This window comes from Canis lupus, chromosome 5 (assembly GCF_011100685.1).
Source record: "Canis lupus familiaris isolate Mischka breed German Shepherd chromosome 5, alternate assembly UU_Cfam_GSD_1.0, whole genome shotgun sequence".
Classification (NCBI taxonomy): domain Eukaryota; kingdom Metazoa; phylum Chordata; class Mammalia; order Carnivora; family Canidae; genus Canis; species Canis lupus.
The window spans coordinates 4,989,603-5,017,560 of NC_049226.1; the positions used below are offsets into that span (position 1 = coordinate 4,989,603).

Consider the following 27,958-nt stretch of genomic DNA (forward strand, 5'->3'; position numbering starts at 1 on the left):
TTAAATGACCTAAGTGTGCTCCAGTTCGTCTGGAGAAGGGTCAGAAAGGAATGGTGGAACCCTGGCCTCCATGTTGTTGGCTTAACCTTGTTGAACCCAAATGGCCACTTACCCAATCTCCCCTATTGGAGTCCACAGCCACGTTGGATTTACAAGAAAAATTTTCTTTTGAAGATCTCAGCTCATGGCTTCCGAGCTCTCCAGCGCGTTCTCCTAGCCCTGCGGTGCCCCTGAGGGTGGTGCCCACGCTTTCAACTACGGATATGAAAACTGCAGGTGAGAACTGAGTGATGTTGTGGACGTTTTGGGAGATCAGGACATAGATCTGAGAGCTCCCTTAGAGGGAGGTGGGCACTGGATTCTTACCTGCCAGGGAATTGGAGCACTGTTCCCTAGAAGTAGGAGATGGGGTGAAGTTTCTGTACACTTCCACTTTTGTACAAGTAGCTAGGCCTTTATTCCTTCCTTCCTTTGTTTTGAAACTTTTCCTTAGTAGCTGCTCAGGTGGTATTTTGGGCTAAAGAAAGTAGATTGATAAAATAGCAATACATAGGGACAGTTCAATAATAGAACAAGAGAGAATCAGAACCATAATAATTTTTTAGAAGGTCTGTGAAATTAGAGAAAAACTTTTAATTGGATAGGAATAGCATAGAGATCGAAGAAGAACATTAAGAACTTTTGAGGTGGGGATCCCTGGGTGGCTCAGCGGTTTAGCGCCGCCTTCAGCCCAGGGCGTGATCCTGGAGTCCCGGGATCGAGTCCCACATCAGGCTCCCTGTATGGAGCCTGTTTCTCCCTCTGCTTGTGTCTCTGCCTCTCTCTCTCTCTCTCTCGGTGTCTCTCATGAATAAATAAAATCTTAAAAAAAAAAAAAAAAAGAACTTTTGAGGTTTTTTGGGAGCAGCTATATAACTGAGGTCATTGTTATTTACTGGTGTAGACAGAAGCTGAAGCATTGATCCTGTGATGGTTTCAAGATTGTGCGTGCTTGTGGTACATGGGAGTCAGAAGGGAAACTCAGAAACATGTTACTTTTGAGTGTCATGAGTAACCAGAAAGACTTGAATTTGAGCACTGTTAGTGAATGACCTCGTCCATGTGGTTTGGTTCATTTTCTCTCAGATAAAATAGAACTGGGGGACAGTGACCTGAAGATAATGTTAAAGAAGCACCATGAGAAGCGGAAACACCAACCAGTAAGATTGGCTGGGGTGGCTCATTAGTGGTTTTAAGTTCAGTGTCTTTGGATTGGCTATCGGGAGATGAAGGGAGTCACCGTATCATTTATGCTTCCTTTTCTATCGCTGTTAGGGGGCAGGAGCAACCGTAGGGCTAGTTAACACCAAAGATGTGAGAGGAAGACAAATGTTTAACATGGCACCTGATTTAATCTTTATAGCGAGACTGGTCCATGGATCCTTATATCCATTTTGCATTCAGAGAAGTTAAGGAGCTTGTTCTCGGCACCACAGCTAGGAGGTCAGGACTCCAATCTCGCTTCCCACTTTTTACTCTTTCTGTTACGTCACCAATCAAGGTAATGCCAATAAAGCCAAGCCAGAGAGCATAGGGGAGGAAGGAAGGGCAGTCCATCTAAGGCCAGATGGGGAGATGGGAAGAGTCTTGCATTGGAAATCAGCAAATCCCTGACCTCCTTTGAACCCCATTTTCAGACTGTATAGTGATACTTAACAAGACTGTTTGAAGAGCACAAAAGATGAGGAATGCGAAAGAGCTTTATAAACTTTCTATCTACCATACGATAGAAGGTTTGGAAGTGGGTTCTATGCCTCTTTCTGAAGGGCAGTAGTTTTTTATCTCCATATATTTTCAATTCACCTGAGTTCCTCAAGTGCATTCAATGCGTGACTGTATCTACGTAAATTGGCAAAATCAGTTTTAGCTTCCTTACGGGGCCTCTGTAACAGTCTCTGAATATCACATCCAGGATCATCCGGACCTTTTGACAGGGGACCTGACTCTCAATGACATCATGACTCGAGTAAACGCTGGCAGGAAGGGCTCTCTAGCAGGTAAATGATGTCCGCTGTAGGTAGACGTCATCTGACTGTGGTATTAGCGTTATGTGAGCCTGTAAATAAATGGGACCACAGCTTCCTTCCTGCTGATAACCTGTGTTTTCTTACTGCTTCTTGGGGATTTATAGGTGCAAAATGAATATAAAATCAGTACAGCAGATCTTTGACTCTTTAATAGGTGTTAAAATTAATCTGTAAGATCTCTCAGTGGGTCTGGTAAAAAACAAAGCAAAAAATAACTAAATGTTTTATGACTTAAGACTCTTCTTCTACTGGTGGGTGTTAGGAAAATAATATGCAGATAAGACCCTCACTTCCTGATAGAAAATGTAGTTCTGTGATTTGTGTGTCTTTTCTTCCTAGCTCTGTATGACTTGGCTGTCCTTAAAAAAAAGGTTAAGGAAAAAGAGGAGAAAAAGAAGAAAAAAATAAAACTGATCAAATCAGAGGCAGAGGATTTGGCCGAACCATTAAGCAGTGCCGACGGGATCCCACCTCTCTCACAGGCCCCTTCTCCGCTGGCTATACCTGCTATCAAGGAGGAGTAAGTGAGCAGCGGAGACTCCTGCTTGGGGGTGAACGGTTAACCTGTGGTGTGCCCAGCACTGGTGCTTGGAATGAGCCACTGGGTGTTGAACCTGCAAGACCAGAGTCCCAGGGCACCTGTTAGGGAATGTGTATAGTGTGGTCCTTTATTGAACTTTCATGTGACTGTTAGAAGGTTTAGAGGGCCTAAACCATCTGGGGATGTGTTAAACCATCTTTTCGATGGTTCTTACATATTTTTTCCTTCATTAGGCCTCTTGAAGACCTCAAGCCTTGCCTTGGAATCAATGAAATATCTTCCAGTTTCTTCTCCCTTCTATTAGAGATCTTGCTGCTAGAGGGGCAGGCTAGTCTTCCTATGGTAAGAGTTTTGGAAAACTCAGATGTACATCAATTTTCAAATTGTAGAAAACTTTTTAACAATCTATAGTTGGAGAAGAATTCTGGGTCCCTCCCAAAGCTCTGTAGCTAACTTGCTTTGTGACTATGCTGTGGCATGGCCGCGGCATTGCTGGTGTGGAACAGAGCTCTAACTGGGTTCTGGCTTTATTTTCCCTTAGCTGGAGGAACGGGTTTTGGATTGGCAGTCCTCTCCAGCCAGCTCCCTTAACAGCTGGTTCTCTGCGGCGCCCAACTGGGCAGAGTTGGTGTTACCAGCCCTGCAGTATCTTGCTGGGGAAAGTCGTGGTAAGGTACTTTTTTCCTTAGGGTCAAGTGTTTTCCCCCTTTAATTCATTCTCCTTGTAAACTGCAGCATTCTTGGTTAAATCCATTATGGTTTTGCCTAATGCTGTGCCTTGGGTGGGGAGGGCCTCTGCTGTCCTCATCCAATATGAAACATTCACAAGTTCTCTCAGAGCTTAGGGATAGCAGTTACTCTGAGTTTTGCACTCTCTCTGACCTGTGTGACTTGTTCATGTGGTCCATGTCTTGCAGCTGTACCTTCCAGTTTCTCTCCGTTTGTTGAATTCAAAGAGAAAACCCAGCAGTGGAAATTGCTTGGTGAGTAATTCATTCTGCCCACATGTAGCAGTGTTTCTCATTGTCTCACTTCCCCCGCTCAGCTGCCTTTGCCTTCTAGTCCTTACAGTCCAGTAGGATGTTGAAAACAATATTATGCCTTATTTTGTTCAGTAAAAAGAAGTCCTTTGTGACTCTTTTGGTATCTCAGAATCGAGGTTTGATCCCTCCCCTGGATTTTGGCTCTCCCGAGCTGGGGTGGGATGGCCTTCCTATGATGATGCCCTGTGGCACGGATTGGATTACAGTCTGGGGGGGTACTTTACAGTGGCACCCACAGTTATGTTAATCGTGCGTAAGCTTTTAGATTAATGTTTCATAGTATAATTATTTTCTTTCCTAACAGTGGGATTTCTGTTAAGGATAACGTGCAACAAGATGTCAGACGGCACTGAATGTGCTGTTTCCAAGGAGCAAGATTCTTATTTTTGTTTTAAATTTACAAAGTCCCTCTCACTAAGTTGTAGTGTTATATACCTGACGTAACTCGGTGACTATTAACCGATGATGGTGATAAGAGGAAAATGCCATCTTGATTTCCTACTGAAATTCACTAACCTTTCTTTTTACCCCAGATCACAGAGTGATCTGTGAAGAGAGAGATGGGCAGAAGGTTGTGAATGCAGTAGGTTCATTTATTCCTTATAAAGTGTATTTACCATTTAGGGGTCAGGCACCGTGTTAGGTGCTAGAGTATATAATGAACAAACATTCAGGTGAAGTAACAAACATACACATTCTATAAAAGGAAAGTACCAGAAAGGATGGAAGTTTATGATGAGGTGTTGGTATATCCTGCAGAGTCGGGAGGACCTTCCTGAGGAAGGAACGTTTTAGCAGAGATGTTAACGAAGCCTAGGAAGGAGCTCAGCAGGCTGAGGGGAAGAGCACTCCATGTGGAGCGAGCAGTGCGGGTCAGCAGGGCCAGGGAAGATTCGATTCGAAAAGATCACATAAGCCCACTTAGAGATGAGGATACTCGGGACCTACAGAGCGAGAATGGACAAGTTTGATAAAGTCCATAACCGTAGGACTTGGTTATGCCTGGCTGTGGGGAGTGAAGGGAGGGTGCCGTCAAACATCACTTGTGTTAGATTTGCACCTCGTGGTGAAGATGCCATTCATTGTGGTGGCAGCTGTGGAGGATGTCTCTCCTCAGGTGAGGGCGGAGACCTTGAGTTTAGTTTTGGGCATGCTGAGCGTGAGCTGCTTCGAGGTATTTAAGTGTCGACGTTGAGTAGGCAGTAGGGTGTGTGGGTTTAGAATCCAGATGGGAGAGTCAAGGCAGAGAGTTGGCGTATCTACAGTAATGGCAGCCAAAGGCGTAGGGAGGAAGCATGACGTGAGGGGAAATGAGGGCCTTGACTAAGCCTTGAGAAGCTCGGAGGCCGAGCAGGCTGAGCAGGAGAGCGTATGCAGAGGTGGCTACAGGCTTGGGAGGAAACCATGAAATAATCATGGAATCTTGGAAGCCAGGGAAGGACACGGTCAGGAAGTGGGGAGCGGTTGTTAGCCTTGATTGTTCCTGAAAGGTCCAGTGAGGTGAAGCCGTGGATTTGAGGACATGGAAGAAATGGTGACTCCTCACCAGGGTGGGCATCAGGGGCAGTGGCTAGTTGAAGGTGACCCGTGATTGCTGACTCTGCCAGGCTGCTGGCTCGGAGTCAGCCTGGAGGGGGACCTCCCCCCGGGCTGGCAGAGCTTGTAGGACCAGATAATAAGGATTTTAAGCTTGTGGCCATTTTGCTGATCCCTTGCCATACTGTATCCCTTGGAAATCTGCAGATGCTCCCAGTCAGGGCCCGCTTTGCTGTGGTCAGTTAAACATTTACCTTCACACCTCTGGGTAAAGAGACCATAAATCTAAACACATCTTTTTAGAGGTTTAGCAGGGGACAGGATGATAGTGGCCAAGAGAGGCATTTTTTTTTTCATTGAGAGAAACTGAGTGAGTTTAAATGTTGATGTTAAGAGTACAGTGATAAGAAGATTGGAAATAATGGAGAGAAGGGAAAATTCACCATAAAAAACCCTGTGGAAAGGGGAAGGGATTGGCCTTGGTTAGCAGGAGACAGCGCAGTTCTTACTATAGGAGGAAGTGGTGGACGCCCAGCGCTGGGCTGTTGGGTGTGTTGAGGGGGTTTGGTCTGATGGCTTTTCTGTGAAAAATCGGAGGTGAGAGAGGTGCAGTTGTGAGAGGGAAGGGAGGTTGAGAGGGTGGGGACATAGTCCTTACAGCCGTGAGAGACTAGCCTGACCAGAGATCACGTTAGATGGCCGGCCGGTGTCGAGGCCCAGCGGAGGCTGCTCTGTGGCCCTTTACAGAGGTATTCTTGGCCTTTTGGTGTGTTTCCTCTTTGGCAGCCCTCAGCTGTCTTGAGTTAAAGCTTGGAGAACGTGGACAGCTTAGAATTTGAGTGGAGCTTCAGGGGCAGCAGCAGAGGTAGGAGGTATTAGTGCCACTGAAGGGATGGGCACCCCCTGAACCCAAGAGTGAGCGAAGTGTGATGGAAGGCCTTGGAGAAGTGCAGGTGCGCATGGACCCTCAGTCCTCTTGAGTCAGAGGGATGTGTTGTGGGAGAAGTTGAGCAAGCAAGAAGCCTGGCTGGTGGTGGTCAGGGAGCAGAAGGTGGGGGTTGTACCGAGGCTCTCAGCTCTGTGTCTTGCAGGCAGTTGGGGAACTAAAAACACTGATGCCTGGGTTTTACCCACAGAGGTTTTGGTTGATGGCTTGGGTGGGACTAGACCCTCAGTGTTTTTAAAAGTTCCCAGGTGATTATTAATGTGTGCGTAGTCAGGGTTGAGGAACAGTGGATTAGGCATCCATGAGGAACAGTGGATTAGGCATGGAATAGTTAGGTAATGGCAGTGTCCAGAGGTGGTTGCGGGAGTGAGGGGCTGGGGTGGAGAGGGAGGACGTCGTGAGGACAGAACCAAGAGGTTTGGACGCTGGCTGTACCGTATATGACATGCCAGTTGCCCAGTGTGGTGGCAGGAAGTGGACTGGTGAGGGGCCAGGTGGGCAGTGCTCTGTGAGGAGTGACTAGGTAAGTAGCTGTGAGAAGCAGGGGACAGGGTGGAACAGGTGGATCGATGACGTTAAGAGCCTTAGGGACCAGGCTTTTTTACTTCGACTTTCAGAAGAGTTGGGGAGAAATAGTATGGCATCAGTGATGGGATGCAAAGGGGAGCTCCACACTGAAGGATGTGGCTGTGAGAGAATAGGTAGCCAGCGCATCCCAAGGTAGGGCTGCGGAGAAGCGGGCTTCACACCGACCAAGGATGTGGAAGGAGTGATGGGAGAAGAGGATCAGGCTGTAGGGAAACTGATGATGAAGGAGCATTTCTAGAAGGCAGAGCAGGAATAGGAAGCTTCCAGGATAAGAAAGTTCAGCTCTTTCCGGGCATGGTGGTAGCGTGCCTGACTAGTGGGAGCAGGTAGGAGGGCCCCGAAGTGCCGTCGCAGCTGCCTTTGAAAAGGGTAGGCCCTGGGGGGCTGCATTCTCCCTCCATGCAGACCCAAGTATTGGTAGTCTCTGTGGCTTCTGGTCTGGGCAGGAGACACAGGTAGGCACCGTCATGTGATGGAAGATGCCGCAGGAGCTGGAACAAACTAATGGGGAGGGGGCTGCGGAGCGGGGGTGCTCATCTCTGTAGGCAGGTCAAGGGGGTCAAGCCTTTCTCCTGCCTGGGGGCCACCACTGCTGTGCCAGTTGGTACAGTGCCTGTATTGCCCCACTAACGAGAGGAAGCCTTTTCTGACCCCCCCACCCCCTGAGCATAGGATAATGTCCTAGGGTATGCTTCCGTGATACCCTTTGTGACCCCTTCTCCTTTGAGATTTTATTAATGTGTATTCTTTTCTCACCTGACTGTAAACTCCCTGAGAACAGAGACTGAGTCCCTGCGTAACCCTGCCTAGCCTGCAGTGCTTGGCACATGGTGGCTACTCAGCGAATACTTAGGGAATGAGTGATTTACTTAGGGAACATCCAGATGCTGGTCAAGGCCGTACAGGCTGACGGGATAGTAAGTGCAAAGGACCATTGCCCTGTAGGTCCTGATGGCCGCAAGTAAGGAGAAGGTGAGATTTTCAGTAACATCTTAGATTGTTTTTTTATCTCCATTATTGTTATTTGCCTTTTTTGTTTTTCTGATAGGTCAATCTCAAGATAATGAAAAGGAATTAGCTGCACTCTTCCAGCTGTGGCTAGAAACCAAAGACCAGGCTTTCTGTAAGGTACAGTTTTTAAGAAATAACCAAATCTTTCTTGCTGGGCTTCTGGAGTCCTTAACTTTAAAGCCAAAATTTATTTACCTGTTATGTTTTCCTTTTCCAGCAAGAAAATGAAGACAGTTCAGATGCCACAACACCTGTTCCTCGGGTGTGAGTATAATACTCTTATGATGGCTGGTAATCCATGAAATGACAGTTTAAGGTAGTTCCTTGTTTTGCTGACATTTTTAAGTATGGTAGAGCCATAGTGAACTTCAGAGTTCCTAGTTGTCTGCTGATTCTTCCCAGCCATAAAGTACCTGAGAAGGGTAACCCTCCCATCAGTAAAAGTGGCCTTCTGAGCATAGTGTCCTGAATTGGGGAGAGGACTGCATAGTAGAGTCTCTGAGGGGGTTGTGATCCACCTTGTAGGAGGGCACACTCCTTTCCCTGAATTGTTCAGTTCCCCATTTCAGAACTGTCTGTCTCATTCTGCCCATGAGGAAATTGAGGCATGAGGTTAAGTGACTTGCTGAAGGTTAGTGACAGGACCTGGTCTAGAATGTAGGCCTCTTGACCACTAATCCTGAGCTGTTTATATCATGTCATTTCATGTGGCCGTTTTCGGTCTGACGTGCACCCCCACCCCCAGCATTGTTGTGATACAGTTGACGTAGGCTGTTGTGTAAGTTTGAGGTTGTACCGCATGGTGATTTGATACACGTATGTATTATGAACCAATGACTGTAGTATTAGTTACATTCATCATGTCACATAATTATCAGCTCTTTTTTTGTGGTGAGAGCATTTAAGATCTCTCTTAGCAACTTCTCCGTGTATGAAACAGTATTGATAACTGTAGACATCATGCTGTGCGTCAGATCCCCAGAACTTACTGGTCTTCTGACCGGAAGTTTGTACCCTTTGATCAGCCTCCCCCCATCTCCCCCACCCACCAGCCCTTGATAACTACCGTTCTATGCCGTTTCTGTGACTTTGACATTTTTTTAGATTCCACGTATGTGAGGTCATACAGTATTTGTCTTCCTCGTCTGATTTTTTTCGCTTGGTGCAGTGGGCCCGTCTGTACTGTTGGCAAATAGCAGGATTGCCGCCTTTTCTTTATGGCTGCATAATATTCTGTCTTATGGATGACATACCACGTTTTCTTTGTTCATCTATTGATGGGCAGTTAGGTTGCCTCTGTGTTGAAGCTGTTGTAAATAAGGCTGCAACGAACACAAAGGTGTGCCTATCTTCACGAGGTAGTCATCTCATTTCTTTCAGAAGTACCCAGAAGTAGGATGGCTGCATCATATGATAGTTCTAATTTTTTTTAATCTAATCTTTTGGAGAATCTCCCTATACTTTCTGTAGCAGCTGAAGCAGTTTACATTCCTACCAGCAGTGCACAGCAGTTCTCTTTCCCCTGCATCCTTGCTAACACTTGTTATTTTGTATCTTTTTGGTAAAAGCTATTCTAACATGTGTGAGGTGGTATCTCATTGTGGTTTTGATATATGATTTGCAACTTTTTCTCTCATTTGGTAGGTTGCTTTTTCATTTTGTTGTTTCCTTTGCTGTGTGGAAGATGTTATTTGGAATAGTCTCACTTACTTTTACTTTCATTGCTTGCGTGTTTGTGTCATATCTAAAAAATTGTTGCTGAAACCAGTGTCTAGGAGCCTCTGTCATAATGTTTCCTTCTAGGGGTTTTACAGTTTTAGGTGTTGGTTTAAGTCTTTAATTCATTTTGAGTTAATTTTTGTGAGTGGTATAGGATAGAGGTCCAAATTCAGTCTTTCCCATGTGGTTATCCAGGTTCCCCAATGCAATTTATCGAAGAGACTGTCCTTTCCCTGTTGACTATTCTTGGCTGCATTGTCAAATATGGAGCCTTTGGGTTGACCATATACATGATGGTTCATTTTTGATTTTTAATTCTGTTTCATTGGCTTATGTGTCCGTTTTTATGCCAGTGCTGTCCGATTTTGACTATTACAATTTTCTAATAAAGTCTGAAATCAGCAAGTGTGATGCTTCCCAGGATGGCATTAGCTGTTTGGGGTTGTTTGTGGTTCCATATAAATTTTAGGATTGTTTTTTTCTATTTCTGTGAAAAATGATATTGGGGTTTTATTAGAGATTACACTGAATTAATTGGTGGGTGATTTTTGGGTAATTGGACTTTTTTTTTTTTTTAAGATTTAGAGAAGAGCAGCAGAGAGGAGGGAAAGTCCCAAGCAGACTCCCTGTTGAGTGCAGACCCCAACACAGGGCTCGATCTCACAACCCTGAGATCATGACCCCAGCCAAAAGCAAGAGTCAGATGCTTAACTGACTGCGCCGCCCCTGCACCCCAGTAATATGTACATTTTAACAGTATTTTTCCAATCCACGAAATAGGCAATCTTCATTTATTGTGTGTGTGTGTGTGTGTGTGTGTTTTCAGTTTCTTTAGTCAAATTCTTAGTTTCTAGTGTACACACACATCTTTCACCTCCTTTGCTAAATTTATTTCTAGATAGTTTATTGCTTTGATGCTGTGGTATGGTTCTTTAGGACCCTGAACACCAGCACAGAGGGCCAGCTGAATGTGGCAGGACCGTTGCCTTACGTAACGGGTGTAGAACTCCGTTTCTCTTGGGAGGAGAAAAACCATCCTTGTCATGTTACAGTTTGAAGTCCTTTGTTCCTCCAAGGCTGAATTTTTTTTTTTTCTTTTTGCCATTCGATGGGGTTTATTTAGCAGTAGTACTGAAAACGTAAAAATATCAGCCTATTTCTCACCTATGTAGTAACTTTCTGGATGTCTAAGTAATTTTCAGAAATCTAGGACTTACTTGGTAGGATTTGGAAAGTGGACTTTTGACCTTTGCAGTAATTTTCAGAAATCTAGGACTTACTTGGTAGGATTTGGAAAGTGGACTTTTGACCTTTGCAGGCACAGAGTAATAATGAAGGGACATTTTTTCATGGTGCAAAGGACTGTTCTGTTCTGGGTACTGGAGAAAAGGTGATGGAGGGTGATGATACAAAATCCTTTATATTTCAGAAGAACGGACTATGTGGTGCGGCCCAGCACGGGGGAGGAGAAACGAGTTTTTCAGGAGCAGGTAAGAGATCACTAGCACCCAGTGAAAATCACTTCATCTGTGGGGCCATGCAGAGAAAGCTCTGAGCCTGAGTCTCCTTGAGCACAAATTCTTCGAGGAAACTCACACCCTTAACCTTAGATATTCTGTTGGTTGAGATTGTTTGCTGGGGGGTGGAATTGGTGTGAGGAAAGGGAATGCGAAATGTTTCGATGGGCTTTTCTTCCAGACAGTAAAATACACTTCTATTTTTCTCTGTGTCTCTTTGCTGGTGATTAGGGCTCGAGATGATCCTTTTCCCACTGTGGTTGGCTGTGGTATTCCTAGTGGGATACCCCGTTTTCTTGTCTTAGTCTCTCCAGGCTGACCCTTTACTGTATGAGAACATTAGAAAGAACCCCACTGATTGTGACTTAAGGGCCTTGTCTGGTTTCTCTTGGTAGGAGCGTTACAGATACAGCCAACCCCATAAGGCGTTCACCTTTCGCATGCATGGCTTCGAGTCTGTAGTAGGGCCTGTGAAGGGTGTTTTTGACAAAGAGACCTCACTCAACAAGGCTCGGGAGCACTCCCTGCTGCGTTCTGACCGGCCTGCCTATGTCACCATCCTGTCTCTTGGTATGTGTCATCTGTCTCTTGTCAGGGATTCCTTCTTTCTCCAACCAGCTGTCTCTCCCTCACCCCCTGGAAGAGCTCTAAGGGTCCGATGTAGTTTTAGGAGGCCTTAGAATTTGGGAAACGAAGGGAGAATTCTATCCCCAGAGACTAATGCCAGGAATCAGTGTTTTTTCCCTGATGTCTGAGCTCACATTTATTTTCATGCAGGAATTTTTCACAGGCCAGTGAAATAGCTTGTTTGGGAATTCGCTTTCTCCAGGCTGATTCTGTTTAAGATGAGATTTTTAACCTTTTTTGTGCCATGAAGCTCTTTGGTAGTGTAGTGAATCCTGTCTCAGGATTTTGTCTTTAAATTCATAAAATGAAATGTGTAGGGTTGCAAAAACCAGTCTTTATTAAAGTATTTATCAGAATGTTAAATTTATGATGCAGAAATAAATGTTTTTTATTATGGTATTAAATGACAGCCTCCAGCAGCAGGTCTTATATCTCCTGTAATTTTCAAATAGTGATAAGTAAAAATGATATTGTGATGGGAAATTGTCCACAGCAGCTGCGATGTGATATGAAAATATTTGATTTCTGATCACATCGCTGCCAATAGATTTGTTACCTTTTCTCATACCTGAAGGAAATGCTAAATTTCAGTCAGATGTATGAATCTTTTTCCCACCCGAGCTGATGGACCTTAGTGTTGGCTGCAGGTGTGAAGAGTACAGGACACTGCCCCGTTACTGTCATAATAGATGATAACGCTGAGTCTGATTAAAGCAAAGAGACACCTACTCAGCAAGCTACTCCCCACGAGAGCAGGCTAGAGGGACAGTGCTCGTCACTGGCAGCCTTGCTTGACTCTTGGACTGTCCATTTCCCGATGCTATCAGTTCGAGACGCTGCGGCCCGGCTGCCTAACGGGGAAGGTACCCGGGCAGAGATCTGCGAACTGCTCAAGGACTCCCAGTTCCTCGCACCAGATGTCACCAGCACTCAGGTAAGATGGAAAAGAGATCGTGACTGTTTTGTTCCAGGATCCAGTTCCTTGTAAGGAAACTTACAAGGAAATATAAAGTGTAATAATTTTTTTCAACTGAATGAAGAAGAGGAAAGGAGAAGATCCTGAGAAATGTGACTGGTGATGACCTAAGACCTATAGTCAGCAGAGCACAGATTTGACTCTGCACTTCAGCTTCTTCTACAGCTGCTTAGTTCCCGGCTCCTGCAGGGGACCGCTCAGTCTCTCAGGAATCTTGTTTTGCCAAGAGATACAGTGAGCCATTGGCAGTACTGCCACCAGGCTGAGATAGGATGTGTGTGTCGGCTGCGACTTAACACCCAGCGATTTTTTTCTGGTGTCCAAGTCTGACTTGTCTCTTTTCCCCTTTGGTCTGGTTCTCAGGTGAACACAGTAGTGAGTGGGGCACTGGATCGGCTGCATTATGAAAAAGACCCGTGTGTGAAATACGACATTGGGCGAAAGCTGTGGATCTACCTGCATCGAGACCGGAGCGAGGAGGAGTTCGGTGTGTGAGGCTCTGAGTTGACTAGGGGTGCTTCTGACTCCCTCCCCCCAGTTTCGTTTTGCTTTTCAGTGATGTTCAGGCAGGATGGGAGTGATGTACAGGCAGCTATCTAGCTCCCTGGTGAGGCCACCAGCAAGGTCATGGAATCCTTATCCTTGCTATGCTGAGGTTAAACTCTTGCTGAACCTTAACCACTCTTGTTGACAGAGCGGATTCACCAAGCACAAGCAGCTGCGGCTAAAGCCAGAAAAGCCCTTCAGCAAAAACCCAAGCCCCCATCCAAGGTGGTAAGTGACCTCTGGGAGCCTTACTGGTGTCAGAGTTGGTGGCAGCTAGGCCTTCTGTGAACTCAGTGCATCGGGAACCGCAGGGCTGTGCTGTCGCTTGGGGACTCTGTTAAACTGCACCCGAATTTCTCTTCTGCCTGTAGAAATCCGGTAGCAAGGAGAGTTCCCTGAAGGTCCTTGGCAGCGGCCCCTCCGAGCAGAGCCAGATGAGCCTCAGTGACTCCAGCATGCCCCCCACCCCAGTCACACCTGTGACCCCCACCACTCCAGCTTTGCCTGCCACTCCGATCTCCCCTCCCCCCGTGTCATCTGTGAACAAAAGTGGTCCTACTACTGTCTCAGAACCAGCTAAGTCTAGCTCAGGGTAAGCTCTTCCATTTTTTTCTCCAGCTTTCTCTTTTTCCAGTAAAGGCCTTTCGGGTGTGTGGCTTAAGTTTGTTTTTTGTCACCCCCGCCCATTTCCTTGTTTCCTTATAGTGTCCTCCTGGTGTCTTCACCAACAATGCCACAGCTGGGAACCATGCTTTCCCCGGCTTCCAGCCAGACTCCACCAAACTCTCAGGCCGCTGCCCGCGTTGTGAGCCACTCTGGCTCGGCTGGACTACCCCAGGTGCGGGTGGTGGCGCAGCCTGGCCTTCCTACTGTGACTCAGCAGTCTGCAGGGCCAGCACAGACGCTGCCGCAGATGCCAGCGGGACCACAGATTCGCGTTCCAGCCACTGCTACTCAGACCAAAGTCGTGCCCCAGGTAAACAGGGACAGCGAACCTGGACCCCAAGGTGGTCTGATGAGTCCCGTGGGCAGGCTGTGGAGGGACCGAGGAGCCTTAGATCATTGTTGCTGCTACTGTTTATCACGGCAGCCCAGTTAATGTCCATAGCCGGGTAAGCATGACTAATAAGTTGTATTTTACATGCTGGGAATCAACTTCTGAGAAGTTCAGTGACTTACCCAGCATTGTAATGTCAGGACCTTTATGGAGGTGGCATGGGATTCTAAATCTCAGGCTCCTTCTGTTGTGCCTCGAGTCTTAGCCATACTGCTAACTAGTTGGGTAACTTTAGAGAAGGGTCTTAGCTCCTGTGGACTCAGTTTCCTTTACTGTGAAAGGGGCATAATGCTTATTCTCATTGTGGAGGAATAAAATGGGATGTGCAGTGTAAAGCTTTCTGAAAATTAAGATGCTCCACACAGATACAAGAACTTTACAGTGTGCACTTAAGAGTCTAGTGAGCTTGGTCAGCCCCGGTGGCGCAGCGGTTTGGCGCCGCCTGCAGCCCAGGACGTGATCCTGGAGACCCAGGATTGAGTCCCATGTCGGGCTCCCGGCATGGAACCTGCTTCTCCCTCTGCCTGTGTCTCTGCCTGTCTCTCTCTCTCTCTGAATGAATAAATAAATAAATCTTTAAAAAAAAAAAAGAAGAGTCTAGTGAGCCTTAGCACTGATAGAGTAGAAGTACTCTCAGGGACACGTCCTGGGTGGTGGCCGGCTGGAGACGGCTTGGTGTGCTGGGCTGCACCTCGGTGTCTAATCAAGCTCTCGGCTTCACACTTGAACTAGACAGTAATGGCCACCGTTCCAGTCAAAGCCCAGACCGCGGCGGCCACTGTGCAGCGGCCTGGACCTGGGCAAGCAGGGCTCACGATGACAAGTCTCCCTGCCACGGCCAGCCCCGCGAGCAAGCCGGCCACGAGTTCTCCCGGGAGCTCTGCTCCGAGTGCTTCCACAGCTGCTGTCATTCAGAATGTCACAGGACAGAACATCATCAAGCAGGTTGGTGGAAATCTCTCTGGGTGGATTTGACTCCTTCATCCTAAAGCTGGGGACAGTCGGAGGTCTTAATGATTTGTCTTCTTGATCGTTAGTTCGTGGGTATTTCAAAGTTGAATTCCTGCCGACGACAGCACAGGCTTCATAGATACCAAAGATTTCTTTCCTGTATAATTTAGCATTTAGTAGTTTCTGGATTTGGTGTAGACATTCCATGAATTTATTTAGTGAAAATTTTGCAGTTTAACATGATATACCTTTGTGGTGTTTTGGCTTATCTCTGGTAACAGTAGGATACACCTGCACTTGCCTGGCTGTGAATATACAAGGATGATCACTGAATTCTGAAGAATTGTTAGGCATTGGGGCTCCTGGCTGGCTCAGGGGAGCTTGTGACTCTTGACCCAGGGTTGTGAGTTTTGAGTTCTATTCACAATGGGTGCAGAGGTTACTTAAAAATAAAATCTTCAAAAAATAAAAAATAAAAAAACCTAAGAATTGTTAGGCACAGTAGCAGTGATAGATGTGGTTTTTGTGTGCTGATGCCATGGAGTATTGAAAGAAGGGAGTTGAGTGTGTCCTACAGCTTTGGGCTTGAGTGATTAGATAGACTGTGATATCATTTACTGAGATAGAAGAAAATACCAAGGTGCAGAGATGGGAATGCAGTCTGAGAGAATGGTGTGTTCATGAAGCCAGTACCTGTGTCAAGGGTATGAAAGTGGGAGTGACATGAGGCTGAACATTGATGACTCATTGGTTACAGGTAATGAGTGCACTTGACTGGCCACCAGTGGATTGGTGGCTGTTTGGGAATGGGTTCAAAAGAGAATGTAAGGTGAGGAAGTGGAGACCAGCAATGTAGGCAATTTTTAAGCAATTCTGCTTTTGACAAGAGCAGAGAACGGGCTGGAGGGAGGTGTGGAGTAAATGAGGGTCATCGTCTTTGTAGGTTGAGAAATGTTAAAGCAGGTTTGCATTCTGATGGCAGTGGTCCAGCAGAGAGGGGGAATTGCTCACGCAACAGAGAGAAGGTCCCTGAGGCTAGAAGAGTTGCATGTATTACACATGGGACATCGGCCTTGGATAGGAGTCAGGGTATGAATCCAGCAGGTCTGGCTCCAGAGCCCATGTCTTGACTTTTTAAAATTTACCTTATGTTAAAGGAAACACATTTTTTGAAACAGTTGGGAAATATAAATATATATTCTTAGATACTATTTACAGATGATTATTAGGTAATAACAGGTGGGGGCTATGTGTGTGACCTAACATGTGACCTCTCTTGGAAAATGTTCTGTGTACACTTAAAAAGAATGCATATTTTGCTACTTTTGGCTGGAACGTTCCATATATATCTGTTAAGCTCATCTGGTCTCATGTGTAGGTGATTATACTTTTTACTTTAAAAAGTCCTTTTCCAGGTGAGAAATGTGTACAGAAGTATTGATCAGCCAAATGATATATATTGGTTTACTTTAAAATATTCCAACTCCTCTGTCTACCCCTTCCCCCTAAAAAAGCGGGGAAGGACATAAAACAAGATTGGCAAAATGATCGCTTTGAAGTTGGGTGAGAATGAGTACATGGATTTGTTATACACTGTTCTCTACTTTTGTAAATGGTTACCAGTTTTCAAAACAAAAAGAAAAATGTCTGAAACACATATACCCAAGACATGGAGGTTTGTCTCATTACACTGCACAACCAGCTTAGCTCTGTGGACCCCCTTATCAGTGCTGTTTCTTCTCCATCCAGGTGGCAATCACTGGGCAGCTCGGCGTGAAGCCCCAGGCGGGCAACAGCATTCCGCTCACGGCCACTAACTTCCGCATCCAGGGTAAGGATGTCTTGCGACTGCCGCCCTCTTCCATCACGACAGATGCCAAAGGCCAGACGGTTCTGCGAATCACTCCGGACATGATGGCCACGTTGGCCAAGTCCCAGGTCACCACCGTCAAATTGACTCAGGACCTCTTTGGGACAGGAAGTGGCTCTGGGGGCAAGGGCATTTCTGCTACCTTGCACGTCACCTCCAATCCAGTCCATGCCACGGACAGCCCTGCCAAGGCCAGCTCAGCCAGTGCCCCTTCATCCACTCCAACAGGTACCACCGTGGTTAAAGTGACTCCTGACCTCAAGCCAACAGAAGCCTCAAGTTCAGCTTTTCGCTTGATGCCAGCACTTGGTGTGAGTGTGGCAGACCAGAAGGGGAAAAACACAGTGGCTTCTTCAGAAGCGAAACCAGCTGCCACGATCCGCATCGTGCAGGGCCTGGGAGTGATGCCCCCCAAAGCAGGTCAGACCATCACAGTCGCAACCCATGCCAAGCAGGGGTCCTCAGTGGCCAGTGGGTCTGGAACTGTCCATACTTCTGCGGTGTCCTTGCCCAGTATGAATGCTGCTGTGTCCAAGACTGTGGCCGTGGCCTCCGGGGCTGCAAGCACCCCCATCAGCATCGGGACAGGCGCCTCTGCCGTACGGCAGGTCCCGGTCAGCACCACGGTTGTTTCCACGTCCCAGGCTGTGAGTAACAGGTGGGGGGAAGAGTAGCCCTCACACTTAGGGTAACAGAAAATGCACCCTGTCTGTATCTCTTTGTTTGACCCCAACGGCTTACTTTTCTAATGAGCTCTTTTGTTTAATTTCAAAACAAATTTATGAAGTAGTGTATGCATACATTCTTATAAAGATTAAAACAGTACAGAAGTACATAGAATAAAAGATAACATTTCTTTCACTAGTCTCTACTTCTCCCTTCATGAGAGGTGATTACTATTGGTATCTTGGCATTTATCCTTTCGGTCCTTTTCCTGAGCATTCCCATACTGTGTGTATACATAGTTTAAAAAGAGAGCCCCGTGAGAGACCTTAAATCCGTATACTGTTCTGTGATTTGCTTTATTTATTAAAAAATCTGTTTGGGGGATTATTCTAGATCTGACGTGGATATTGACAGCATTCTTTTTAAAACAATACATGGTAATCCATCTTTATGGATCATGGATATGCTTGAACCTTTCTTCTTTTAAAGACCAAGGTTGCAGTGAACGAACATGTGTAAATATTTCTGGAGCGGAGATTCCTAGAATGGGTCAGGGATACACGTATTGAAAGTTTTGTTAAGTCCAGTTGTGCACCCAAAAAGACCATAGCACCTTACACTCCCATCAGAGCAGCTCTCCTTTCTCCCCCTACCCTAACCAGTGCTGGATATCACAGGTTTGTTGTTTGTTAACTTTAATTAACTGGTGAAAAAAGTTCTTTTTCTGTTTAATTTCCCTGATCTTGAGAGGGGTTGAGCATCCATTTTGGGATGTGCTGTCCAGTGGTGAATAAATCTTTGCCAATTTTTTTCTGGGGTATTTAGCTTTTTTATGTTGTTTGAGGTGGCTCTTTGTATCTTCTGTTAATTCTTGGTATGTGTAGAAAATCCTTCCTTCCAGTCTGTCATTTTTTAACCTTCCATATGGAGTCTTTGCTCTACAGGTATTTTATCGGATTAGATCTATCAACATTTTCTTTTATGGTTCCTGGGTTTTGTGTCTTGTGCTTTTCTGACTTCAGATTAGCTTTCATTTTTATAAGATATTTTCAGGGTTTTAGGAAAAAGTATAATGGATAATCCATTTGAAATATATTTCCTGAATGACATGTTGTAGAGATGTCATCTTATATTTCTTTATCTCAACATCATTGACTAGTTTATTCCTTACCTACTAATTTGAAATGCTACAGTTACAAAGCAAATTCCCATATCAACATCGGTATGTTTCTGGGTGCCTGTGGATAAGAGCACTGTTCTATAGAGTGGGGTGCATATGGACATTAATGAGCCCAGTTTTACTTTTCAAAGCAAGCTGTGTAGTAAAACCTCAGTAATTTGGGTAAAAGCCAGAGCAGTGGAGGAAGGAGGACATTAGTAAAACCAGCCGGCCAACAAACCTTGAAGCACAGTGTGGCTTAAAAGGAAATATTTATTTAGGTTCTCATATCACAAAAGTTAAATTACGGAAGCAAGGAAACAGTGTGTACTCGCACCACTTTTGTTTCTCTTGAGTTCTCTTCTAACGCAGAAATGTAGTAAGCCCATGGCATCTCCTTTCCATCACAGTCTAGACAGATATAACCCGAGAGCGTGTGAGGGGCACGAAGTCTGGGGTGGTGATTCTTTTCCTGGTCTAGTCACCTACCTAGGCTAGTTCACAGAGGGACAATTCTAGCTGGAGTTCCGGTGGTCTGAAATGTTGGAAGCAACTGAGGCATTCTTAAAATAAAACCATAAATAAATCCACCCGGAGGTACCATCTCAAGGTATTCGGTGGCCTGTTGACATCTTTGAGTGCTTTCTGATGGGCTGCACATTGTGAGTAAACTGGAGAGAGGGATGGGTAGCTGAGACACGGTTTTGCACCTGCGTGCCTGGCTTCTTTAGAAATAGCTTGCCCTTGGGAAATGTCGATGCCTCCTCTTAGTATCCTAGCAACCACTCCTCTTGAATCATTTTTAAAAATCAGATTTACACAAGATGTAACTGTGTATAAATTCTGTTACCAACCAAGAGTTCAAAAGCAGGCAGCCTAAAAACAGGTGGTGCAGTGAGCTAATCTTTGCCATTGAAATCCCAAAGACTCTAGGCCTCTTCAGCTTCTCTTTTGTTCCTTTTAGGCCTTATTGGCTCTGGTGTTGGACTTTTCACTTGGTTGAGTTTATTATTAATGCCCCTTACCTAATAACCTCTCTTATCTGTGGGAGAGATGGAAAGCACCTGGAAAATGTGACCTGTTCCTAATCTAGCCTGCCCTGCTGTATGCTCCCCACCAGTGAGCCTGCGTTCCAGGGAAGCAGTGGTTGTGCACTTTATTAACTCTTGAGTGCCTCTGTCCTCACACGGACTCCAGATAGTGATTGTGTGCCAAGTGTCGGGAGGTACACAGCTGACTCAGGCCCTACCCACTCAGGGGCTCAGACTCGTACTGCGCCTAAGTGAACACACACTTTCCTTTTCGATCTAGTGCATGTTCTTATCCCGATAGTAGCATATATCCCGATATATGGTTATTGCTGCTCTGGGTGGTGTGAAGGAGGATGGTTAATAGATCAGATGATACCTAAATGTAGTATGTGAGCATGTAACTGCAGCCTCTTGGCAGCTCCCTGAGGGTGGCCTGGGCCCACACCTCAGAAAGATTGGGCCCCTGCAGAGTCCAGGAAATGAGAGCATCTGAGTGCTTGTGTCTCCATTCTGGGGCCCTGGAGGTGACCCTTGGTGATTTTCCTTACCACCGATCCCATAAGCCTGATTTCTTTTTTCTTTTTAGGGGAAGCTGCCTACGCGGATCACGGTTCCACTGTCTGTCATCAGCCAGCCTATGAAGGGCAAAAGCGTGGTCACGGCCCCCATCATCAAAGGCAGCCTTGGAGCCAAGTAAGTGCCCTAGTGCTGGGCAGGCAGGGCTTCCAGGCGACTCCTTGCTCCACGGCAGAAAGGCAGCTCATTTTTCTGGGGCTCTCCTTGGATATTTCTCCTTTCTTGTGCTCTTGTGTATTTCTTGAGGACCTAGTATTGTTTTAGGTGCTGGGGACACAGAGCAGGGATTAAAACAGATAGAAATCTGTGCTGTCCTCAAGCTTACGTTGTAGGGTGAGGAAAGAAATCATAGAGTAGATACCACGTGGGGTGGTGATATGTACTATGGGGAGAAAAGCAAGAATGGGGACGGGAAGTGCTGGGATGGGGTGGGTTGGTGATGTGGCTCAGATGGCAGTTTCCATGGGTGTTAGGGAAGGCCTCACTTTGACATTGAGCCCTGGGCCATGATAGTTCAGAAGAGGAGGACTTACTGGGGAGCCTAGGCTTTGTGTGCTCCTGACCTAAACAGGGATAAAGGGGCTTGATGAGATCAGCCTGGTGGTCTCAAGGCAGCTATTTTGGGGGACATGTCTTGTCTGGAATACACACTTCCCTGGGGTCCTGTCCCTTATTTGTGCTGATGAGAGTATGGTGTCAGAGCCATTGTATCCAGAGCACTGAGGGCCTTGGGGCTTTGTGAGAAGCCTAGAAGCCAAGAGAAAGGTGGTCTCACCGGCTGGTTTCCATTTCAGTCCAGAATACAGGAGTCTTCACTGGGCTGCAGATTTCACTGTTTTCCTTAAGCACACAGCCTGGTTCTGGGCCAGAGATAACACCCCTCCTGTCCTGACGCCTCACTCCTGCTTTCCCTCCACAGCCTCAGTGGGTTGGGCCGCAATATCATCCTCACCACCATGCCCGCGGGTACTAAGCTCATTGCTGGCAATAAGCCTGTTAGTTTCCTCACTGCCCAGCAGTTGCAGCAGCTTCAGCAGCAAGGTCAGGCCACACAGGTAAGGGCCGAGGCAAACTGTTGGCCGCATCAGGCTTCTCTCTCCTTTGCCATTTGTTCGCAATTGAGGAGCTCATTTGCAACCTCCTGACCAGACCTCCTCTCTTTGCAAACAGGTGCGCATCCAGACTGTCCCCGCATCCCATCTTCAACAGGGAACAGCTTCTGGTTCCTCCAAAGCAGTCTCCACTGTCGTCGTGACTACAGCTCCATCTCCTAAACAGGCACCTGAACAGCAGTGATTCAGGGAGAGAGAGAGAAAGACAGAGAGCGAGAGATGGCGTCCGTGAAAGAGCGCACCCGGTCTGCCCTCCTGGCCGAGAGGAGGGGAGCAGGGAGGTGGCATCATTCTCCTCAGCTTGTCTGTTTAGGGAAGAACAGCAGTGGGATGATGGCAGCGGTGGCCTGGATCTCCACCGCACTCCACAGCGGAGCACGCCGAGGAGTCCCCCCGGGCTTCCAAGGGCTGTTCGTTCCGAGCCGGGAGAAGCTCCTCTGTTAGGGTCGGGTGAGGTCATCGTTGTGCCACGCGAGCCACAGTTCTCTCCTGAGAGCCAGACACCGGGGAAGGCTTACAGCCGCCGAGTGTGCCAAGTGGCCAGAAGCCTCGTTCTGTACGGGGATTGGATTTTTTAGCTTCTGCTCTTCTCCGTGACTAGTGGTCTAGATAGGAGTTTTGTGTCCAGAAATTTTTATGTAACTTATTTTTTTAAAGAACCTGTTGTATATCTTTATCCAGTAGAAACCTGGGCCGTAGCCCTCCCACCCTGTCCTCCAAACTGATTGCTGCTATTCTTTTGACCAGAAGAAAATAGCAGAATTCTTAGTAAGTTGGTGGCTGACTTGATCACTACATAGTAACGGGGAGGCTGAAAGGTGGGCAGGAAACCTAGGGAGTGAGAGAACGTGGGTTCCCCCAAGTGGGATGAGTCTGGCACTGCTTCATGAAGAGGTTTCGAGATCTTGAGTATGGGCCATAGCTTCACCTGCTGACTACGTCCTGCTTGTCAGGCCTGTTCACACCAAAGTCCGGAGCCGGCGGACAGAGTAGGCCAGCGCCAGCAGAAATGCTGCTTTTGCAGCTCAGACGTTACTGCAGTTCAGAGGTTATACGTTTTGCTTTGCTCCAGAGCAAGAGTCTGCAAACCACAGCCCTGGGGCTGGCTACTTGTTTTTGTAAATAAAGTCTTATTGGAACACAGCCCACGGCCATTTGTGTGTTACCATGGCTGCTTTCAGTTAGAAGGCAGACCCGAGTAATTGGCTTGGAGTCCATAGGCCCTCAGGCCCCTTGGGTAAAACTTTGCTGACTTCTCTGGAGTAGAGACGGCACGAAGAGCGGGGTGTGTGCACTAGGAGCAGCACGGTCACGGGAGAGGTCAGTCGGGATTTATGGGTCCTGTCATCCCGGCTGTGTCACACTTCTCGGCCTCCACCAAGCTCTAGGCAGAGCTCTGAACAATGTTTTAAAATGTATTAAGTAATTAAAGCACTGGTTGTGAACAATATGTGCCTCTTTTGTATGGGAGTGAGGGTTGGATGGTAAAGCTTTTGTGCAGTGTCAGGGCTCCCCTGCGTCTCTTGATAGTATCCAAGTTATTAAAAATGTGTCTTTAATCTGTGGAAATGTAGTGATGTTTTATGGGGACTGGTGCGGAAGTGGACTGGAGGGGCAGGGAATTTCCCTGGCCTACTTGAGAGGGGGTCTCCAGGTGGAAGCTGAGTGATGAGATAGGTTGCAGAGGAACAGAGAAGGCCAGAGGGGGTGGTGGCTTTCTAGACCTCACATTTGAGGCAGTCCTGTAAAATAGACATTGTTATCCCTCTTCTGGCTTCTCACCCCTGTGACAAATTGCGAGTCTGAGTTGAGGTTAAAGAGGAGCAACATAAAAATCCAGTTTTCTAAGTCACCTGTCCTTACTGCTGCCTTCCTCAGGGAGGATGGCTGTGACGTGTCATGCTGAGAGGCGCTGGGGTAAGCCCGAGTTACAGAGGGCAGAGGTGAATTGGCTGAGGGGTGAGCGAGCGTTTGCTGGTAGTGGGGGGCTGGCACAGAGGTCGGACTGGGAAGGGGCAGAGGTAGGGACTGCCAGGACGGAGAAACAGGGCCTTTAGTGAGTGGAGGAGAGCGCACCTGTGTTTTCCAGTACTTTGATATTTGCATGTCATTGCTTCTTAGAGTCACATTTCACGTGAAGAGCCCACGTGACCGTTTCTAAATGAGAAAACGGTAGAAATGTGAGGGATCCTGTCTCAGATATTTATTGCTGGTTAAAACAAACCCCTCCTGAAGTTACTTAACATGATTTCCCGAAAGTAGTTTTGGCATTCAACCCCAGCCCTGCCCCACCCTTGCGTTTTCTGAAGTCACCTGGCTCCGTCTGTCCACCCAGTGCCTGGAGACATTTATCTGCGTGCTCGGGGAACAGGGGTGTCGCAGGGTGCTAGTGTAGGACTGACGCCCTGGTGAGCATGGTTTGTACCGCCCGGCTTGTCTGGAGTGCTGAGGAATGGTAACCCCTGCTGTTGTCCAAGCGATGTACCGGTATCTGCATCGAGCATGGTTCCTCAGATACAGACCTCAGGGGTCTTGTGGAGATGCGGTGGCTGCGGTGGATGTTTTGGGGAGAACAAGTCCAGAACTCGTGGCGGCTGTTGAGCCCCCACACCCAAGGTTCGGAGGTTGGTAAAATTAATTGAGACCGCGTGCCTAAGAGTGGATTTGGTGAATAGCATTGTGGTGGGTTTGTGCTTTAATACCACATCTAAGAATTTTTTTTTCCAGGGTCGATCAGTTCCATGGTTTCCCAAACTGTTGTCAAAGAGGTGTCACAATAAGTTCCTGGGTGGTCGTCACACCTCAACTCCTCACTCTGGAGGAAATACTGCATTTCCTACCCCTGGCCCTTCAATCTGAGATGGAGATCCTTAACTGTGAAGGTAAAACGGGGAATAGGTTCCTGACACCCAGCTCCAGTCCCTAAGGAAAGAACTTATGTTTCATGTTAACTGCCCACAACAGGTCCTCCGGTGCTTACTGAATGGAGGTTTGGGTTCCTACTTAGCAGGCAAATGAAAGTGGATCCTGAAAGGGGACTCACAGGTTCTCTGCTCATGATTAAATCGCATTTTCAGAGAGCTGCTTCTTAACCCCGGAGATGTGACTTCAGCACTGAAGTGCTGGCTAACCATGGGAGGTCAGCTTTCACTTAAGTGCAGCATTTCCGCCAAAGAGCACACGGTGCTTCATGTAAAAGATCTCTCCTCTATTTGTGTGAAATAGCAAGGAGGCTCTAATGAGAAGTGAGCTGGCTTTTGAGTCCGGAAGGCTGGCTTTACCTGTGTGGCCTTCGGCTGATCAGCTTCTCTGCAGAACCCCGTGCGCTTCCATTAGGGGTGGCTGTGTGAATCACGTGGGGTATGGTGCGTTTCAGAGTGCGGGAAGCGCCGTGCTGTTTGTCCAGAAAGCCTTTCAGATTTGTCCTGGCCCACACTGTTGTCAGTGTGTAGAACTTAATTCACTCTCGGTGTTCTTTCATGATTTCATGGCTTTTGTTCTCTCCGCCTGGAGCGTGCTGTCTCTACCGGGTACGCTCCCCATCTCTTCCCCTCCCAGGCTTCTCATGGGAGTTGTACTTACCCTTATGGCACCAGTCACCCTGCATGCAACTGCTTGCATTTCTTCCCCATTAGACTGAATTCCTTGCTGGACATGGATCTCATTAATCCTTCCCACCATTTCAGTGCTGGTGCAAAGCAGATGTCTAATAAACACTTGTTGAAGGACGTTTTAAAAAAAGAAAAAAAAATCCAGAACCAAGATTAGAGTGTCAAGACTTTATATTACTAGTTCAAGGTCCACATCCTTTGCAGGATTCTTACCCTTTGCAGGATTTTTACCCTTTGCTTTCAGCTGTATTTAAATTCAAGGTCTTTATAACCTGCCACTTTTTTCGCTACCTCATTACACAGACTTTCTGTTAGCATCTTCTGATTAGGGTACTTCTGAGGACCCAGAATATCTGTATTCCAGCTCTCAGCTGGGCCATTAACTAGCTTCCTGATTTAAAAACAAAACAAAAGTCACCTTTGGCCCAGTGTCATCACTTATCAGTGGTATTGCAGTACTCTGGAGTATTACTGGTTAAATAGGAAATGCTTAACAGATGACATTTAATGTACCAAAGCTTGTGAACTTTTTTACTTAAAAATCTGTGCTGGAATTGTATCTTTAAAATAAAGGCAGTCTCATTTACTTATTTTCTGATAAGAAAGTACCTGTATTCTTGAGAGAAAAAAGGGGATAGGTTACCAAAAGCGGTATTTTCTGCCGGATTCATATCCTGGATTTCTCCATGAGGCCACATCCTGTTCTGAAACTTCGAGAGTCTTTGATCTGTCTTCATACTGAGACACAACCGAAGGCTTGCTTCATTTTTCTTTATGAAGGATACCGCAGCAACACAGACTTTAGTTAAACGAGAAGGTGCAAATATATAGAACCTTAATCTGTAAAACCTTAAGAGCAGACCAGAGCAAGCATTGAAAGGGAGATGAGCCTCCCCTTCGCACACGCCAGCTATTCGGACTCGGAGGGGCATGTGCGCCCCACGTCGATGGCTGGTGGCCTCTCATTCCTCATCTGAGCCACCCAAGAGGGACGTCTGGTAAGTGGGATCTGACTTCAGCTTCTGAATGCCAATGATTTCTCCTCCATGCCTCTTAAACCGAGTCAGATGGCTGTAACAGAGCAACAGTAGGAGCCCATGAAATTAGGCCCCCAGATTCGTTTATTCTCTCAACCAAAGCATGTTACGGCATCTACTGGTTCTCAAAGCGTTTTCTTTGTATGTCTGTCAACTACTGTGGTTGTCTGCACATCTCACTTCGGGACAGTACTCATTGGTAGGTAGAGACTCATAACTAACAATATTTAATAATGTAACAGGCTAAACATAGGGCTCCTGTCTATTTGTTGTCTCACTGACCAGGCAGTAGAACTAAAGGAAACTGATTTTAAGTTCCCTTCTGTTTGGTCTGCATGGAGCTCTGTGTGGGGGAAGTATATCTGCTTTGGGTAGGGGAATCAGAAACTAGAAAAAATGAGGGGTAGCTACAACAGAACTAATCACTAGCATATCCAGAAATGTCACTTGCATTGCAGTTCAAGGCCGAGTCTGCCACTGACTCAGAGGGTGACCTCGATCAGATTACTCAGTCTTTGAAGCCTTGGTTTCCCCATCCGTAAAACGTTACAGCACAGACTTCATAAAATAATGAGGATTCAGTGGGGTAGTAGACTTGAGTGCTTACCACAGTGCCAGGGACCCTGCGTGCCTGGGAAGATCGGCTATTACAGTGGCCTGTGACGAGCACTGGAAGGAGCACTCACTGTGACGGTGTCCTGATTGCCACATCTCTGGGAGGGAGGTGGGGCAAATCCAGGAATAAGGTGGTGGGTTCAGAAGGATGGACAGAGCAGGGGCCTGCAGTCCAGTACCAAGCCTAATTCAGAGTTTCTCCCTTCACACGGCAGGCTTCCAGTCCGTCAGCACTGCCTTTGAAACCCGGGTCTGTCAGGTTACTATGACCAGACAGTCCTTTAACGTCTCAGAATCTCATCACCCTCATTTGCAGGTGTAGAGTACCTTGTGCAAAACTGGGCATAGAGTTGGCACTCAAGTGGTAGACGTTAGAACTGCTTAGTTACGGAAGGTGGGAATAAATACTTCACTGGAAATAAAAATGATGCAGTGTAATAGACTTTGGGGACAAGCTGTGGTTAGGAGGAAAAAGCTAGACAGAAGTTGTCTCCCCTTGGACTTACCAGTACACCAGAGAGTAGCTGATGGCCACAATGCAGAGGGCAGCCAAGTAGTGCCAGCAGAAGCACATGGTGACGAACATGATGTTTGCGTCATCTTTCTGGTCCCATTCGGGTTCTCCAGAAGGTGGGAACAGCACGAACCCGATCTGGTGGGTTTAATACAGAGAAGCCGGCCTTTGTTGGTCCTGAGAAGGAAGCTCGCTGCCTTCCCATGGCTACCCAAGTTGTCCATACGTCCCCCACTCCCTCATCCTTCCCATACCTCCGTCAGCATAGAAAGGCCCTTCTGCGCGGGAGAATTGCTCTAAGTTAATTCTGGTTCTAGTACAGGCTTATCTAAAACAACATTTCAGGGCCTGCGTCTCAAGTGAGCAGTTTAGCAGGTGGAGCCTGTAACAAACTATAGAAATGATCCTTGAAAGCAGTCTTGCAAGTGGAGCCTGTAAACCGATGGTATCAGTTCCTCTACTGGGGAGAGCGGATGGGGAGTTTTGGGAATATGCTCCCTACATATGCTCTGCGGGTTCAGCAGGTTCAGCCGGTCAGTTTCTCAGCACGCTACTCATGGATAAAATGACCTAAGTCAGAGGGGAGCATGGGGAGGACAAGTGGCCACCTAACCCCCTTCACGAGCGTGTCTGTGCTGTGCTG

The 27,958-nt window shown here is 46.9% G+C and overlaps 2 protein-coding genes across 9 annotated transcripts in view; one reads left to right on the forward strand and one right to left on the reverse strand.

Moving 5' to 3' along the window:
• NFRKB (nuclear factor related to kappaB binding protein) overlaps nucleotides 1-23,103 on the forward strand; it is a 38,774-nt gene extending 15,671 nt beyond the window's left edge. For 4 of the 5 annotated variants that reach the window (XM_038535643.1, XM_038535644.1, XM_038535646.1 and 1 more), the window contains exons 7-27: nucleotides 139-276; nucleotides 1,126-1,199; nucleotides 1,952-2,036; nucleotides 2,406-2,586; nucleotides 2,841-2,949; nucleotides 3,149-3,275; nucleotides 3,525-3,590; nucleotides 7,769-7,848; nucleotides 7,949-7,995; nucleotides 10,880-10,940; nucleotides 11,363-11,537; nucleotides 12,422-12,528; nucleotides 12,934-13,057; nucleotides 13,265-13,344; nucleotides 13,488-13,708; nucleotides 13,822-14,092; nucleotides 14,906-15,118; nucleotides 16,874-17,641; nucleotides 20,437-20,543; nucleotides 21,346-21,481; nucleotides 21,597-23,103. In XM_038535643.1, the coding sequence (XP_038391571.1) occupies nucleotides 139-276; nucleotides 1,126-1,199; nucleotides 1,952-2,036; nucleotides 2,406-2,586; nucleotides 2,841-2,949; nucleotides 3,149-3,275; nucleotides 3,525-3,590; nucleotides 7,769-7,848; nucleotides 7,949-7,995; nucleotides 10,880-10,940; nucleotides 11,363-11,537; nucleotides 12,422-12,528; nucleotides 12,934-13,057; nucleotides 13,265-13,344; nucleotides 13,488-13,708; nucleotides 13,822-14,092; nucleotides 14,906-15,118; nucleotides 16,874-17,641; nucleotides 20,437-20,543; nucleotides 21,346-21,481; nucleotides 21,597-21,722 (3,296 nt within the window). In that variant the 3' untranslated portion in view covers nucleotides 21,723-23,103. The remainder of the gene's footprint in view (nucleotides 1-138; nucleotides 277-1,125; nucleotides 1,200-1,951; nucleotides 2,037-2,405; nucleotides 2,587-2,840; nucleotides 2,950-3,148; nucleotides 3,276-3,524; nucleotides 3,591-7,768; nucleotides 7,849-7,948; nucleotides 7,996-10,879; nucleotides 10,941-11,362; nucleotides 11,538-12,421; nucleotides 12,529-12,933; nucleotides 13,058-13,264; nucleotides 13,345-13,487; nucleotides 13,709-13,821; nucleotides 14,093-14,905; nucleotides 15,119-16,873; nucleotides 17,642-20,436; nucleotides 20,544-21,345; nucleotides 21,482-21,596) is intronic. The other variant, XM_038535647.1, reaches the window with a different exon arrangement.
• Nucleotides 23,104-25,302: 2,199 nt separating this feature from the next.
• Nucleotides 25,303-27,958, reverse strand: part of TMEM45B (transmembrane protein 45B) — a 33,178-nt gene continuing 30,522 nt past the window's right edge. For all 4 annotated transcript variants that reach the window (XM_038535651.1, XM_038535648.1, XM_038535649.1 and 1 more), the window contains exons 5-6: nucleotides 27,308-27,453; nucleotides 25,303-26,220 (exon numbers count right to left, since the gene is read on the reverse strand). In XM_038535651.1, the coding sequence (XP_038391579.1) occupies nucleotides 26,112-26,220; nucleotides 27,308-27,453 (255 nt within the window). In that variant the 3' untranslated portion in view covers nucleotides 25,303-26,111. The remainder of the gene's footprint in view (nucleotides 26,221-27,307; nucleotides 27,454-27,958) is intronic.